The 15464-nt window shown below is 36.9% G+C and overlaps 1 protein-coding gene across 1 annotated transcript in view; it reads left to right on the plus strand.

Annotated features, from left to right (window-relative positions):
- Zmat4 (zinc finger matrin-type 4) overlaps positions 1 to 7859 on the plus strand; it is a 359370-nt gene extending 351511 nt beyond the window's left edge. The window contains exon 7 of the mRNA XM_047551305.1: positions 7718 to 7859. Within this exon, the coding sequence (XP_047407261.1) occupies positions 7718 to 7733 (16 nt within the window). The 3' untranslated portion in view covers positions 7734 to 7859. The remainder of the gene's footprint in view (positions 1 to 7717) is intronic.
- Positions 7860 to 15464: the final 7605 nt, after the last annotated feature.

The raw sequence follows: 15464 nt of genomic DNA on the forward strand, positions 1-15464 counted from the left end.
ATGTGGGTACAGACTCTCATGTCTCCTCCATCACCCTCCTGCCACCTTCCTCTCCATTGCAGCCTGGAACCTCCCTCTGCAGGAAGGGCTGCATCCCATTTCATCATAGCTCCCATTCTTCTCAACTGTATACCTCATACCGTATGTTTCTTTTCAGTCTTTACCACTTTCCTTCCCTCTGACCTCCCCACCAACCATACCCATGTAGGCTTCTACCAACTCGGTCCTTTGCTTTTGCTACTGAGCCTCACAGCCTTCAACCCATTCTGCCTGAGAGCCAGGTTTGGGCAGTGGCCTTCTGCTTCCATAGTTGCTGACCTGAGCATATTAGGAGTTGATTGACATCGGCCTCCAGGTTGTTAAAAAACATGTACCCCAGGCAGTCTGCTTGTGAGCTGAAGGGAAAGAAGAAGGTATATCAAGAGTTCTAACATTTTCTCTTCATCTGCTGCCTAGACTGATGGGCACTGAAATGTCTAAGATAGAGGTATAGATTCCATGAACACAACAGTGGTCCATCTCGCTATAAAAATTACCCTTCATGTTTATTCCTTTTGTTTTCTGTTTGGGAGAAAATTAATGGATTTTACATGGATACAGAATTATAAAAAAAAATAATGTGAACTATGATTTACATTTAAAATATATCTAAAATCAGATGCTTTTGATGGCTTCAGACCAACATTGTCCAAAAGAATGTTCTGTGATCATAGACATGTTCTATATCTACTCTGTCGTGAAGAATGACTAGTCACATGTGGCTGTTAATACTAGAAATGTGACTAAGGTGAGCAGGGAAATGAATTTGTAACTGTGTTTAATTCCAATTCTTTGTATTTAAATAGCCACATGTGACCATTGAGTACACAGTGGGCAGTGTAGCCTAGACCATTGCAGTCCCCTTCTTTTGGGGGGTTAGTACTGTATACTTATCAAGTGTTATTATATCTCCAACCTCTACCATCTTTATGCTACACCATTGTTTCTCCCGTGACCCTTTATTTACCCTGAAACAGGTAGAACCAGAACTGCCCTTGTTTTCTGGAAATATCCCTGTCTGTCTATCTGTCTGTCTCTCTGTTATCTCTCTCTCTTTCTCCCTCCCTCCCTCCCTCCCTGACCACCGATCATGTAAGATTCATTAATTAGCTTAGTCTCAAACTGAGACCAATGTAGAATATAAAAATATATAAAAGACCACATTTGTTTCTTTCTCCATATGTACCAGATATATAATAATTTCATATATTAACTCATTTTCTGTATTAACTCATTTTTCACTGCAACCCTGTGAAATCTATGTATATGATATAATAATACCTATTTTATGTATCAGGAAACTAAGGAAGAGGACACTGGTTAGTATTTTCTAGATCTGGGATTTGAGGTCAGGCAGTCAATGGTAAATTGTACTCTCTGGCATCTATTGAAATGTCTTTTCTCTAGAAAAATTCCTGGGCTACCAATTTGAACCCCCTCAGTGATTTCCCTATAAAAATTGGGCTCTATAAAATAAAAAGCTAACAGATAAGTTTGCTGTTGCAGTAGTGCAACACAGTCCTGACACTAATGAATCTGCTGATTCCACAAGTTAAAGGCATAGCCTTCAATAAGACCTCCCACACTTCAGACATCAGCTGCCAGGATGTGAGCTCACCTGTACAAACTGCCTACAAATTTAGGAGTTCCTTCTACTACTTTAAGTTCAATAATTCACTGGAAGGAATAAAAATTTTCAGGAAAAAGCTAGACTTTTGATTATAGTTTTATTATCATGGATACAAATCAGGACCAGCCAAATGAGAAAGTGCAGAGAACAAGGTCTTAGAGGGACCTCAACATAGAGCTTCTGTACCTTGTCTTTATGGAATCAGAACACACTGCCCTCCCAACACACTGATGTGTTCACTGACCAGGAAGCTCAACTGAATTCTGGTGTCCAGAGTTTTCATTATTTACATAAGATTGCTTGACTCATTGGCTATGTGATCTCAATCTCCAGCCCTTTTCTTCAGCTGGTATCATGTGGCCTCATCCCTTGACTCATGGTTGATCTTTCCAGCATGACTAAACTCCATCTTGAAACTATCTAGGGACTCACCATGAGTAACTTCATTAGCCTAAAGTACCAAGGTCCACCACGAATAGCAAAGATACTTCTATAATTTGAGAAATTTCAGTGGTTAAAGATCTCTATCCCAGAGTCTGAGATAAAAGCTGAACGAACCCTTTATTATACAACAGAAATTTTTCACTCAAATGATTAAGGGTAAAGTTAGGCACATAAGCATCTCTAAATTTTTAATGATTCTTGGACACATTCAAACACATTATTTCATTTTATCCTAATGACAATCCTATGAGGAAGATATCACTGATGTATTTGTTTTATGGACGGATAGAAGAGGCTAAATAATAAGATTATACAGGAATATCCAGCTAACGATAATTGACATGGAGTTTAAATCAAACTTTCTGTCATTCACAAGCCTTTGGCATATATAAGAATAGTTAAAGGTCTAATAATAGAGATAGGGATGCACTAAATACTGATTTTTCTCATCGGAAAATGCAGAGTAGGAATGGGCTTGCTCAAAATAGGATAGTGAAGGAAAAATGTGAAGATTTGGGAGTTAGTCTTTTTCTTAATTTGGCAATTGATTCCTTTTCTGGTTTTCTTCATGTGTTTATTTAGAAAAAGTTTATGCATCACTTGCAGGGCTTGTAATAAGCATTGAAAATACAGAAAGAGAGATACAGTTGCCAGGGTTTTTTGATGGGAGCAAAGACAGTAAGTAAAATATTGTCATATGAGATGGTTACTGAAGTAATCAAGGAAAGCACTTAGGACAGGTACTCAAGTAGGAAAAGGGTGGGGGAAGAGTACAGCACAGAAAAGTTGGAAGAGCGAATGCAGGAGCTGAGGCTTAGAAATAAATAGAAATTAACCAGGCATCCAGTTCCATAGGTGAATGGAAAGGGGTGCTGGGCTCTTTGGACTTCAGTCTAGGAGACTAATGCATACTAATGATGCCTTGAAGGCTAGCACTTTGCAGGCTCCTGCTCTGTTTGCATTTGCCTACTGTGGTTAGAGTCTGCAAAGGAGGCAGGAAGTCACCCCAGTACAGGGGATTGGTGCACGAAGCTGCAGGCCTCAGGAATGGCAAGAATATATATGTATTAGGGGCTCCTTCAAGTTTTTTCATCTGTGAAATGGTGATGTTGGACTTCTTGAGATGATCCCTGGGGTTCCTTCTGGATCTAACATTTCATTATTTTGAGATTTTATGAAAAATGTTTTGCAGAGTAAATGAATAGTATAAACAAGATTATAAAGAGAATATTTGCCTTCTTAAGGGACTAAACTGTTCTGAAGCGCATTAGGAGCATTCATTTGCATATAAACAACGCAAATTCTATATAAATTCTATATATCTTGTTTTCTTAGGTGTTTTGGTAAGTTAATTACAAATTGTTCTTATCAACTTTGCTAGTCTATATATTAAGAAGTAAAAGAGCTGCATTCATTTTAAATACCCTGTACTTTTGAATATTCATTATTTCTGTTCCTAATATCTGACATTTCTCTGAATTAGCCTGAATTATCTTCAAGTATATCTTTATCCCGTGGGTTGTAATATATAGGATTTGTTTTACCAAGAATTTAGATATATTCTTCTTGTGCTTATTAGATAGAGATGTCAGCTGACCCCATCCCACCTTCAGTTCATCTTGAACTGATATAGGACTACATGTTAGGGACCAAAGCCAGGCTTGCACTTTAAACTCTCAGTGCCTGATGTTCTTTCTGCATCTTTCTCCCCTTATGCATTTGAGTGCATGTTCCTCCTACCCTGCTCCTGTATCAATTAGGCTACATAGCATTACACTAAAAACTAACACTTGGCAAAAATTTGTTTAGACAACTATTTAAGATTTGAGTATAATGCAGGGAGAGCACTGTACATAGTACCACAACATCTCCCTGGCCCCACTCTCTTTCATTCCTTGTGCTCATGGTTTTTTTCTCTTCTTTTTGTTCCCCAAACCCTTTATTCTCCTGATATACACCCTTTTCAGAATCAAAGTGCATCAGACCCTTTGTCTTTAGCACAGAAAATTAATAGCTTTTGGCTCTTGAGGTTTTGTTCTCCATTCCCAAGTGGCTACTGAAAATATGCCAAGTACATTTTGTGGTATCAGGGTGAATTCAGAAAGCATATCTGGAAGAGGCATGCTTCCACACAGAATGAGAGAATGTGGGCAAGTGAAGGGGGCAGAGGTGAGTTTCCAGACAAAAAGCAAGCTGTGCAAACTGAAGCAGTACAGGAGAACATGGCAGGTTTAGGAACCTCAAATAATTCTCTGGAATCATGGTGGTGCAGGGTAATCCTGAATGGTTCACTGACAATAGATGGAACTAGAGAAAAAGGCAGCAATCACATCATCAATGACCTTTGTGTATCTTGCAAAGATATTTTATTTTCTCCAGGAGTTGTTGGGACGCCAGTGCAGCACTGAAGTACTAGAACGGTGGTTGTAAAGATGCCAGTTAGAAGACTCATACAGATGTCAACAGCCTGGAATAAGACATGGGTCACTGGATGCAGAGGAAATAGCATATTCAGGAGTCAAATGGGAAGTCAATAGATTTGTGATTGATTGGTTATAGACTAAAGAAGAAAAATAAATCAGCCTAAGAAAACCCTAAATTTCTTCCTTTAAGATAGGGAATATGGGGGGCATGAAGAAATAGAAATTAGAAGAAGCAATTTAACTTGATTTATCATTGGACTATGTTGGTGAATTGAGCAAAGATGTTAAGTCCTTGGATGCCATTCACTTTTCAGGTGGCAGTTTGAATAACTTCAAAGTCATAACTGTTGAGCAAAGTGGTTGTGGTTGTGCATCTAAGAAATTTGGCCTTATCATTTCATGTGAGCCATGGACATGGTGGTTTCGTGCTTTCTTGTTATTTGTTTGTCACTGAACTTGCTACCTGGCTATCAGAAACTAGACTTTCTAATGGCTGAGAATGCTCTGCTTTGTTTTTTAATTGATTTATCAGACAGATTAAATTTAGTGTGTGACAAATAAATCATTAAATTTTTCCTGAGTTACCCCCTGCAAACACACAGTGCTCAAACCTCTCTTTCTGTACTTCTCCACCTTGATAATATCTCAGGAAGATAGATTGCATATATTTCTGGTCATTTATGAGGGTGGGATCAGTTTCAGTGGTTTTATCAGTCTGCAGAAAGACTTCAATCTGATACCCAGCTCAGAGCCTCACACCTCTTCTGGGTCATTATAAGTCAGAATGTGGAAAAGAGGGGAAAATGGAAAGAAGAGGAGCTTTTTGTACTTAACTGGTGATACGGGTGTGATTCTCATCTTACTTGTCCTGAAGGCCATCACATCCTCTGTATGGCTAAAGCTTCAATGGGGTCTGGAGTTCACAGAAGTTAGATGCAGCTCCACAGTTCCCTGCAACGCAAACTTCTTTTTGAGGATATGTTTGTACTCATTCCAAATGGTTCTAATTTTTCCTAATTACACTCCAAGGTACTAATAAAGTCTCTCTTAACATCTAGTTACATTTTTTTTTTTGCAAAGATGCAAATATGAAACAGAGGTCATGTGGACAGCATGTTTACTGTTATATACATAGAAAATATGGTGAGTTATGTGATTTTGGTATACATAGGTTGGAACTGAAATTGTCTTGTCCAGTCAAATCAGATTTAAGACTGAGAACAAAGATTGTCCCTCACTGCAAATAGAAACAATACAACAAATTCTTTTTATCATGCCTTTCTTCAATTTTCTATTTAAAGAAATTTCTGAAAATACATGAATTATGCAGCTTATCTCTCCGATGAAAAAGAATTTTCTTCTTAGATTGGATGGCTGCATATTTATTAATAGCTATAAAATTTTCCATGTTCTTTTGTTTCAAATGGAATGCTGACTAAAATCTGAAGGATCCATTCCAGCAATGATAACAGTAATGGATGAATAATTATAAAAGCTATATGGAACTGAAAGGCATTTTAATTTGTCATTACTTCTGTGTGTTCAGAAAGGATCCAAATAATTATGCTGACTATAAAAAGAAAATCAATGATATTTTCACTCATTATGAGATCAAGTTCTTAATAGACCACTTTTACTATGAGTTAAAAAACTGGTTTTGTCTAACGATTTAATCATGACTGAAGACATCTCAGCTGAGGATATGTTTGGTCTTTTTACTATGACACAGAGGTGCTGTACTTCAAGCTCATTTTAATTTGAAAAGTGTTCATCTTTGCAGTTTATAAAAATGAAATTATATTTGTTTGCTCAGTGTGAACTTCCAACCTTTATGTGATATTAATTCATGAAGATGAGAATGACTGTAGAATTTCCTTAGGTCATGACCGGATGGTAGTGGGAACTGAATGTGAGATCTTTAAAACAGAATATTTTTTTCTTTATATCAACTATTAAAAGTGGCCGTGGGTACCAGAATCCTTCCAAGGCAAATTTTCAAAGCCATTTTTTTTTTTTTAATGCATGTAGTCTTCATTTTATTTTGGTTTGCATTCTACCAACAACATTCAAATTCTTATTCAGATCCTAGAATATTCTATGACAGCACTTTTCTTGGAAAATGAGATTTCAAGGTATGCTGTGTGTTTCTAGGTGAGTGATAGACTTTTCCTTTGTGGCTTTTGAACTTTCATTTATCAGATTGCTATTAAGGTATTTGGATTTTAGTGATAAGGGACAGGAAAATCTATGAAAGGATCCTAACCCACTCCAGTACTTATGCCACACTCCTCCCGAAAATATGGCCTTAGTGCTCAAAGTCAGCTACTAGAGGACACTATTTTGACAGCCTTGTTTTAGCCAGAACACATCAATAGTATGAGGGAAATCCCCTGCACTTCAATGTCAAACAAAGCTCTGTTGCCTCCTGATTTTGATTTTATTTTTCAGGGTTCAGATTCTATCCTTAACAACCATATGATTGTATGCCATTAACTTAGCCAATTTAAGCCTTAGTCTTCTCGCCTTTAAAAAGAGGAAGTGGCACACACCTTAAAGGTAGTTGTGGGGTTTAAGTTATGTAGAATAAATATGAAATGACTGACACATAGTAGGCATGCAATAAATGATAGCATCTTCTAAACAGAAAGAAAAATAATGAAAATCCTTTAAAATTAGTTATCAATGATCAATTCTTTTGAGAAAAAAATGCCAGAAACACATTTTGCCTATTAACCTAACAGAAAAGTCTGAATAAATGGAGAATGAAGCCTATGTTAATTTGAAATATAAGTGTTAACAATATTGTTTTCTCCTCTCAACAAGAGGATTCTGTATGTAGTTAGACCTGAAAATTAAAGATGGATATATGCAGCATGCCCTAAGTTAAAATAAATTTATTATTTTTATGTTAAGAACACTGGGAATGAACTTAGCATCTGGATTGACCATGTAGAGGAATACATTTTCTTCTACATACATGGAGATAGCTTTGGTAATTGAGTTATTATATACACAGGTAATTTAGCATGTAAAAATTCACCATATAAATTCAGCTCTATTGATATTTGATGGTTGAAATAATGTGGAGGTGGGGGTGGATGGAGGCAGACAGAGAGAAGAGAGGGATATTGGAATATGTAATATGAAAGAAGGTAAGACTGTGTTCCTTTCTGTCTTATAGCCTGAAGAATAAGTAGTGAAAACATCAATCAAGAGATTTTAAAAATGCCAGCATTTCTCTGCTGTGGAGAATCGCTTATCAACCATTAGAGGAGGATCCCTTCTTGAACAATGAACATTTCTTACGAGGATTCACAGAATAACATAAGACTAATCTTGATTTTTGGGAAGTGAATGAGATTTCTTCCCCCCCCCCCTTTTTTTTTTGTTTTTAGTTTTGTGGTAAGTCAAGATATTTGGATGGATTTTTTAAAAAATTCTTTCCTGATAACATTTAGCATATGTTCTAAATTATAATCCTATAGAAAATAGTTGAAGTATTATTCAGTCTTACAAAGAGTGAAAAAAAGTTTAATTTTCAATTTATTCTAGATTTTCTCAGAGTATAAATATTCTATGAAATCCTTGATGATTGTGATGTAAATCACTTCTATCCAGAAATAAATGTTCTTTTGTCATCATGTTGAACATAATTGGTGACAACATGCACAAACCTGAACAAATCATTATTAGTAGAAAATATATAATGGACAAATACCAGTCCTTCACCTTCAAACATGTGAGCCAGGCTTGACATCTAAACGAGAGCAAAGAGGATGAATAAAGGAAGAATCTTTATCCTTTTCTTCTGATCACTCCAAGGACAGTTTCTCAAGGTGAAGCCAAGTCCTCTGCAAGCTGCCAAATAGTAGCTTAGGAAAAGAATTAGTTTGCTTGCATGATGATCCTCTTAGGCAAAAATGACTTCACAGCAGTTGACCTTGGTAAAATCTTTTCCTAAAGGCATCCAAAAGAATCATAAACCCCAGAACGAGATGAAAATTGGAATTTCTTATGAAACTGTCCTGAATGGTGGGCATTAATTTGGGGTACTGATGATTTGGAATGAAGTGAAGGAATCCTTGGGTAAGGCAAAGTACCCTATTTCTTCTGTTTCTCATTGAAGCCCTGTTGCTGAGCCAAGAGTCCATCACTTTGGGAAGAACACCACTGGATTGAATGATGCACTGGAAAAATCGTCCCTCTGTGATGGGGAATGTCTCTGGTGCAAATCATAAAGTTCTTTCTCCAGGTTTCATTCTCCATGGTGACCAGAAGTGGTGTCTTGCAGGCTGACTACAAGCCAGGACATTGAGTTTCTGTTCAGGATGCTGTCCTGCTCCAGCTGGAATCTGGCCAGGGCTGCCCTTTGCACCTTGTGACCACAGGCAGTTGATCTCCAGGTGGACCTCCTTTGTTTTCTGCGGAGAGCTGAGGTGGTTATAACTCAGTGAGCAATAAATGAAATGACACAGAAATGCACAGTGTTGTTATTAGCGTGCCTGTTTTCCTGCTTTTGGAATTTGGCACTATTCCCTTGAGGAGGGTCCACTCAGGAGGGACCAGGGCTGCCCATTTCTGGGTCTGCAGAGAGAAGCAGCCCCACCAGCCACGTGCTGCCCTGTGGGAAGGAAGGAGGGTTTGATGGGAGGATATCTATTTTGCTGTTTTGGAAAGAAGCACACAAAACAGAGGTATAGACCTCGAGTGATGGCTTTTCTTTGAATGTGTAAAATAAAGCTTTATTTGTCAATTCTGCTGTAAAATAAGCATTGTCTGAGTTAAAAAAAAAAATCTTTGTTTCTGTTTGTGTTTAGTGACTGAGCTCATGCCCCGAAGTGTGTTTATTTTTCTAATAACCTAATATAGAAAAGCCTACGAACATAGATTTCTTTTACTTTACAGAGAAGCTATGCCAAACCCTTTATAGATAAGCTTTCAGCTATAATAATCAGATTCTTTCAGAGTTGCTCATCTAAAATACCATTGCTTTTTGGCAACCTGCCTAGTGAAAGTTGAATACCCTGCCAGAAGTTTTGTCTGTTTGATTGTTTTCTAGTTTCTTTCTTTCTTTTTCCTCATGCAGATGAGGGAAATTATTTTTCCAGTGTACCATGTATATTCAGCTTTATGCAGGAAGGGCTCATATGTGTTTGTATTTTGGGAGTTCTTGAATAGAAACATCTCTACTTGGGAAGCTACCTGTTTCTTGTTCTTTGTTTGCTTTGGTATGGCTACATGTGTTCAATTAAGTCATATCTCACTTTCCAATTTTATTATGAGTGGAGCAGAATGGGATGTCAGGTAAATGTTTCCAAATGACCAATTAATTCTGATGGAGAGGAAAGAAACCCATGCAAACCTGGCTGTGCCCCTGTCTTGTGGTCCTGTCTGCCCTGGAGCTTCTCTGATAGACACCTGATTATAACAGATGAGAACTTGAGTCAACAGTGATTTTCTGTAAAATCTGAATCCAGTGAACTTAAGAAGAAACTCATCAAATTAGAAAAAAGAAAATAAATTATCAATAACTGGAGTACTTTTTTAATTCCAGAGTCCTTGAAGTAATGTTAACTAAACTAACCAAGTAGTCCTGCTGTAAGAGAATATGATTCAAAATATAACACACACAAACCTAATGGACTCCTTATATTAGAAAGAAATAATTTATATTTTAAAGGATAGTTGTTATTGAAATAGTCCATCTTCTTTTGTGTGTGTGTGTATGTGTGTGTGTGTGTGTGTATGTGTGTGTGTGTGTGTGTGTTGTTTGTTTCTTTTGGTGGTCCTGGGGATGGAACCCAGGGCCATGGCATGCTAGGCAAATGTTCTACCACTGAGCTACATGCTCAGCCCATCTCTCAGAGATAAATCATTCTTTACAGTTTTAGTCATGCAATTCAAATTCACTTTACAAAAAGGTCTTCCTCTTCAGTGCAGAGAAAAGGCTTCAGGCTAGCACCTGTGCCAGTGGCCACAAATGCCATGGTAGTGAAATCCAAATTAATGAGCTTTCTTTATATACAGTCTCCACAGCCCAGTGAACTAATAAATATGGTCATAAAGCAATCTGCTAAGTAGCGAGGACTACAGTGATTCCTTCTGCTGATAAAAGTAGTCATAAAACTCTCGTCTGCTGTTGCTGGACTACAAAGACCAATAGAATTTGTTTTTCATTGGCCTCTTAGATGACATACAAACATAAATTTGAATGCCAAGAATTTTCACACCTTTCTACTGGAGTGAGTTTATTAGTCCAACTTGGCCAAAAGACAAAAAATATGGAATACATGCAAAATGTGAATGCTCCTGTAGGGAAATTTGAGCTCTCTGGTGGTGATGGTGTGGGGGGTAGGCGTATTCACATTTCTTGCAGATTTAATTTTTTTGAGTGAGGTGTTTCTGACAGGTTACTGAATATTAGAACCCCAAATTAAAAAAAAATAACCTTTCTAAACTGTCAGGGAATAAATGTATACTATCAATATTCCATCTAAACTAAATATCTATTGTTCGTTTGATCAACTTGTCCAAAGAATTGATTGTTTTTCTTTTGTGACCAGAATAAGAAGGGTCTGATCAATATTTTATTGTGGGGACAGATTTTTTTTTTCCTTTTTCTGGTTCTTAATTAATTTGTTCATACTAAAGGCATGCTGAACTACCTCATAGGTTTATTGTGTGGATTAGCTAATTAATAATAAAAAACAAATGCTTCAGATGTAAATCTCTATGTAAATGCTGCCTTAATTTGTTTCCAGTGTGAGATATGCTGTCAAATCAACTATCTGAATATTTTATTGTCATATTCATGTTTATACATTTGGCTTGGAATTTAATATACAAAAACAAAATGAAATCCTAGATTTCCAGCATAGACTGAGGGCATCAAACCCAAGACTGTCTAATACAAACCTAATGAAACAAAAAACACCAAGACGCACTACCAAATGTGTTAAAATTCTCAACAGGGGAGAGTCAGCATTGATTTTAGAGTAGACAGAATAATTCTATATTATAATTGTTAAAGATCCAAGTTTGTCAGTGATTTATATTAAAAAATCAAGTGGGTTTAAGGTTGTGCCTATAATACTGTAACCCTTACTTCCTTCACATGCTAAATAAAAGATTAGGGGAAGACATGACAGTACATATTTCTGAATACCTGCAAGAGAGACTATAACAAGTGAAAATCTGCCCATGATTGTGTCATCCAGAGAAACCACTAACATTAAAAAAAAAAAAAAAAAAAAAAATTAAGGATATAGCCTAAGGAGAAAGAAATGGAATTAATATCTAACAGTTACTTAGTAGCATTATCTGAAGGCTGTGTGGTAACTAGTTAAAAAATAATTTTACTGCTGGCTCTACTTTACTGCCATTTCACCCTGTATGATTAATTATTCCTTAATCATTATTATGAGTAGCAGTTTTATTTGCTAATTTCAAATGCCTCAACTCAATTAGTAATTCATTCTGACCTTTAAAAACCACATTCTATAATCTTCAAATTATGAGTGAAGGAAAAAAAATCTAATTTTACTTCCACCAACCCTCCAACTACCATTAGCAGGTTACATTGCTTCTGAAGAACAGTTCAACTACTGTCATGTACCAGACTTCTAAGTCAGCAGGGTTTGTTTCAAGTCTGAGTTCAAGTTCCCGTGGGGTTACAAGGGTCAGAAAGGGCTAAGGATGATTCCACTTTAGAGAGTTGAGGTTAATGTACAATGTAGCATTTGGCCGATATATTTTATTTATTTATTTATGTTTACTTAAGGAAAAGGTGAAATCACAACATGCAATTAATGAATTCCCTTATTGCTTGCAACTCTCTTTTGAGATTTCTCTACAAATTTCTACTTTAGTTGTTGCTCTTCAAGTAATTAAATGCAATTTAAGGTTTCTTCTGGGTTGCCAGGTCAAGGACTAAAGATTCTACTTTGAGATCAATCTTTTAATGTGTATTCCCTTATTTCTTGAAATTAATTTCATTCTTGGGTGGACTGTTAACCAGGAATTAGTGTTAATGATTTTATTGTTGATTGTCCAAAGAGTTGGCATGTCCAAAGAGTTGACTCTCCAAAGAGTCAATCCTGCCTCCCATGAATCCATTATTCTGGCTGTGAATATTCTCCAAAAACTAATAATGGGAGGATGTGGTTAGCTTCCCTGATATTAGTTCCAAAGAAATTATTAATACTACATGTGTATTAGTAATGTAATAGGAATAGTTTTCTACTTTGTCAAAAACATAATCTCTTTGTCTGGGATTTGAGAATGATAGAATGAAGGATGGTCATTGTACAAGGAAGGCAGTCTACATCAATATGGAGTCTTCCTGGATAAAAGCTGCCAGCACCCTAGGGACAGCATACCCTGAGGAGAAAAGATAGACCCTATCTCCCAGGCATCTATGGTGGTTGGCATTAGGTGCATCAATAATGGATTACTTTTCCTCATTCTGGAGAATTAATTCTTCTCTTTACTTGTTAGCTCTACTTTCTAGTTGATTGACCTTAAGAACTACATTTTCAGAAGTTTGTGATATTTTGTCCTTTTGACCTTTTTCCTAACTTCTTTTGTTTAACTGCAGTAAGCTGCTATTAAAAAAAAAAAGTAACTGGTGACAGGAAAATAAATTCAAAATTTGGAGAATATGTGCTATTTTAGAGATATTTTTTAAAAGCCAAGAAATTTCCCTTTTGATTATTTTTAAAATATTTATTCTGTACTATCTCCTACTTTGCCAATTAATTTAAAGCCAATTACAAGCCCATCTCCTACTTCTTAACATAAGCTCCCATTTCTCAGTGTCCTTTAGGTATAGAGAGTCTAATTGTAGTGAAAGCTAATCAAGCTATCCATGGGGGTCTGTGATCAAATGATGTCCCATTTGATGGGACTTTCATCAACCATTTGCTTCTTTGATATGTCCAGGTATAAATGAACTGAATAATTGAGATTTTTTTCCCCTTGACACTCACTGCTTGGCTTCCCATATGTATGATGAATCTGTGTGAACTTGGCCTCAGGTCTTGCCCATGTTTATATAGTAACACGTTTTAGTTGCTTTAGGACCTCTTCTCTGTCTATATGGTGCAAGAAAGAGTATAGTCCCTACTTTTATGACATTTCTGATATTATCTGACTTATTGTTGGAATTTAAAGGGAACAAATTATTTTTCCTCTGCAGTTATCTTCTTTAGTTAAAGTTCATCTGAGGATAAGGATAGGAGTAAGATGGAAACAAAAACAAAACCGAAAACAATTTCTCTTTCGGCAAACTCCAGTAACACAAATCATCATAATAAAGGGATTGTATATGTTTATCATATGTGTACATATAAGTTTGGCAATTACTTATTGAATACAAAGTTCCTGACAAAACTATACTTTTGTGGAAATGAGTCAGAAAATCCTGATTTTAAAATATGATTCTGCCACTTATTTTCGTTTTGATCTTGTGCAAAGTTATAATTTTTCTGAACTTTGGTTACTCAGTATTTAAAGGGAAGCTCATCCAGTTTCTTCTTATACAGTGATGTTCAAGAAACTCTGGGTATTTCTTCCTCTTCTCTTTTCTCAGCTAATCATTGTTTAATGTAACAGAGTAGTCCAATGGAGACCTGGAACACACTTTAAAACCATCTTGTCTGTATCCCTGTATCCCCCATTTTGATCATTCTCATTTTTAAAAATATGTGATGAAATAGTCTTAAATGGGAGAGGGTAACTGATAGTATAATAACTATAGGGAGTAGATTTTTTGAAGAGCAGAAACCAGAGCATTCCAGGTGCTGTCCCTGTGATCCCAATCCCACCAGGCTCATGTATCCCTGCTAGAACCCCTTCCTCTTCTTGAACTTCATGCTGTTCTCTGTCAGTTGGGCTTTTAATCAGAACAAGAATTCCACATTTACATGTGGCTGAAGGACTGCCATTCTGTTATCAGGTCTTGGAGTGGATAGTTAGGAGACTCATGATCAGTTTTACTCTAGCACAGAAGGATTGGACGTGCAGTTCCTCCATGTGTTCTCACAGGTAGAGCAGAGTTCAGCACATGTGTTCATATAATATTTGTGTAGAGTATATATGCATATAAATACAAAATCTATTACAGCATGACCTTTTATTTTTATACTTTTTTGTGTTCTTTGTAAGGTGCAAAATGAATACCACAGCTGTGGATTGTTCCCCTTTGTTCCTTTGTCTTATGATAGGAGCCATTTAACTGAAAAAATGAAGCTGAATTTATGACTGCCAGTCTGTTTGAGTAGTAATAAATGTCAGATAGACATTGCTGAGTCATAAACATGGTGAGTTTGAGACTAACCCACTCCATAAATCAGCTTACTATACATGAGCCCCCTGTTCCTGAAAGTTGGCTCACTACAAATAGGCATGAAACTCTAAGACACCAGCTTGCCAAACATGTCTGCCCCTTAACACTTTATTGTTCCCAATTAACATTCTCTGTGCTTTTGGTCAGAAATATACCTTATAATTAAAAGAATTCTCTACATTATAGATGCCAGAGAAGCCGGCATGGGGTTGGTGGTAGCCAGGGTCCTCACCACAGAGGATGGACACTGAAGCACATGTGGGATTGGAGCAGACTTATTTCTGTTCAGTCCTGGTGGGGGCACAACAGGTTCAGGAGGTCCTAAGCCAAGGACAACCTGGGGAAGGAGTAAGAAGGTACTGTTTTGCTTCCATCTGCAGCCTGGTGTACCTGAGCTATTCAGATGGATAGATATTCAAATACCTGACTGTAGTCTCTCCCTGTACACCCCTCAACATGATTCCCATAGACAGACTGCTCTTCCCTGAGCTCTGCTTCTTGGTCCCCATTCCTGGGGCCCAGAACCTAAATGGAAGTCATCTTTATTTCCCCAGCTCCCTCAGTGTTGATAGCTTGCCCTACT

The sequence above is a fragment of the Sciurus carolinensis genome, chromosome 4 (assembly GCF_902686445.1).
Source record: "Sciurus carolinensis chromosome 4, mSciCar1.2, whole genome shotgun sequence".
Classification (NCBI taxonomy): domain Eukaryota; kingdom Metazoa; phylum Chordata; class Mammalia; order Rodentia; family Sciuridae; genus Sciurus; species Sciurus carolinensis.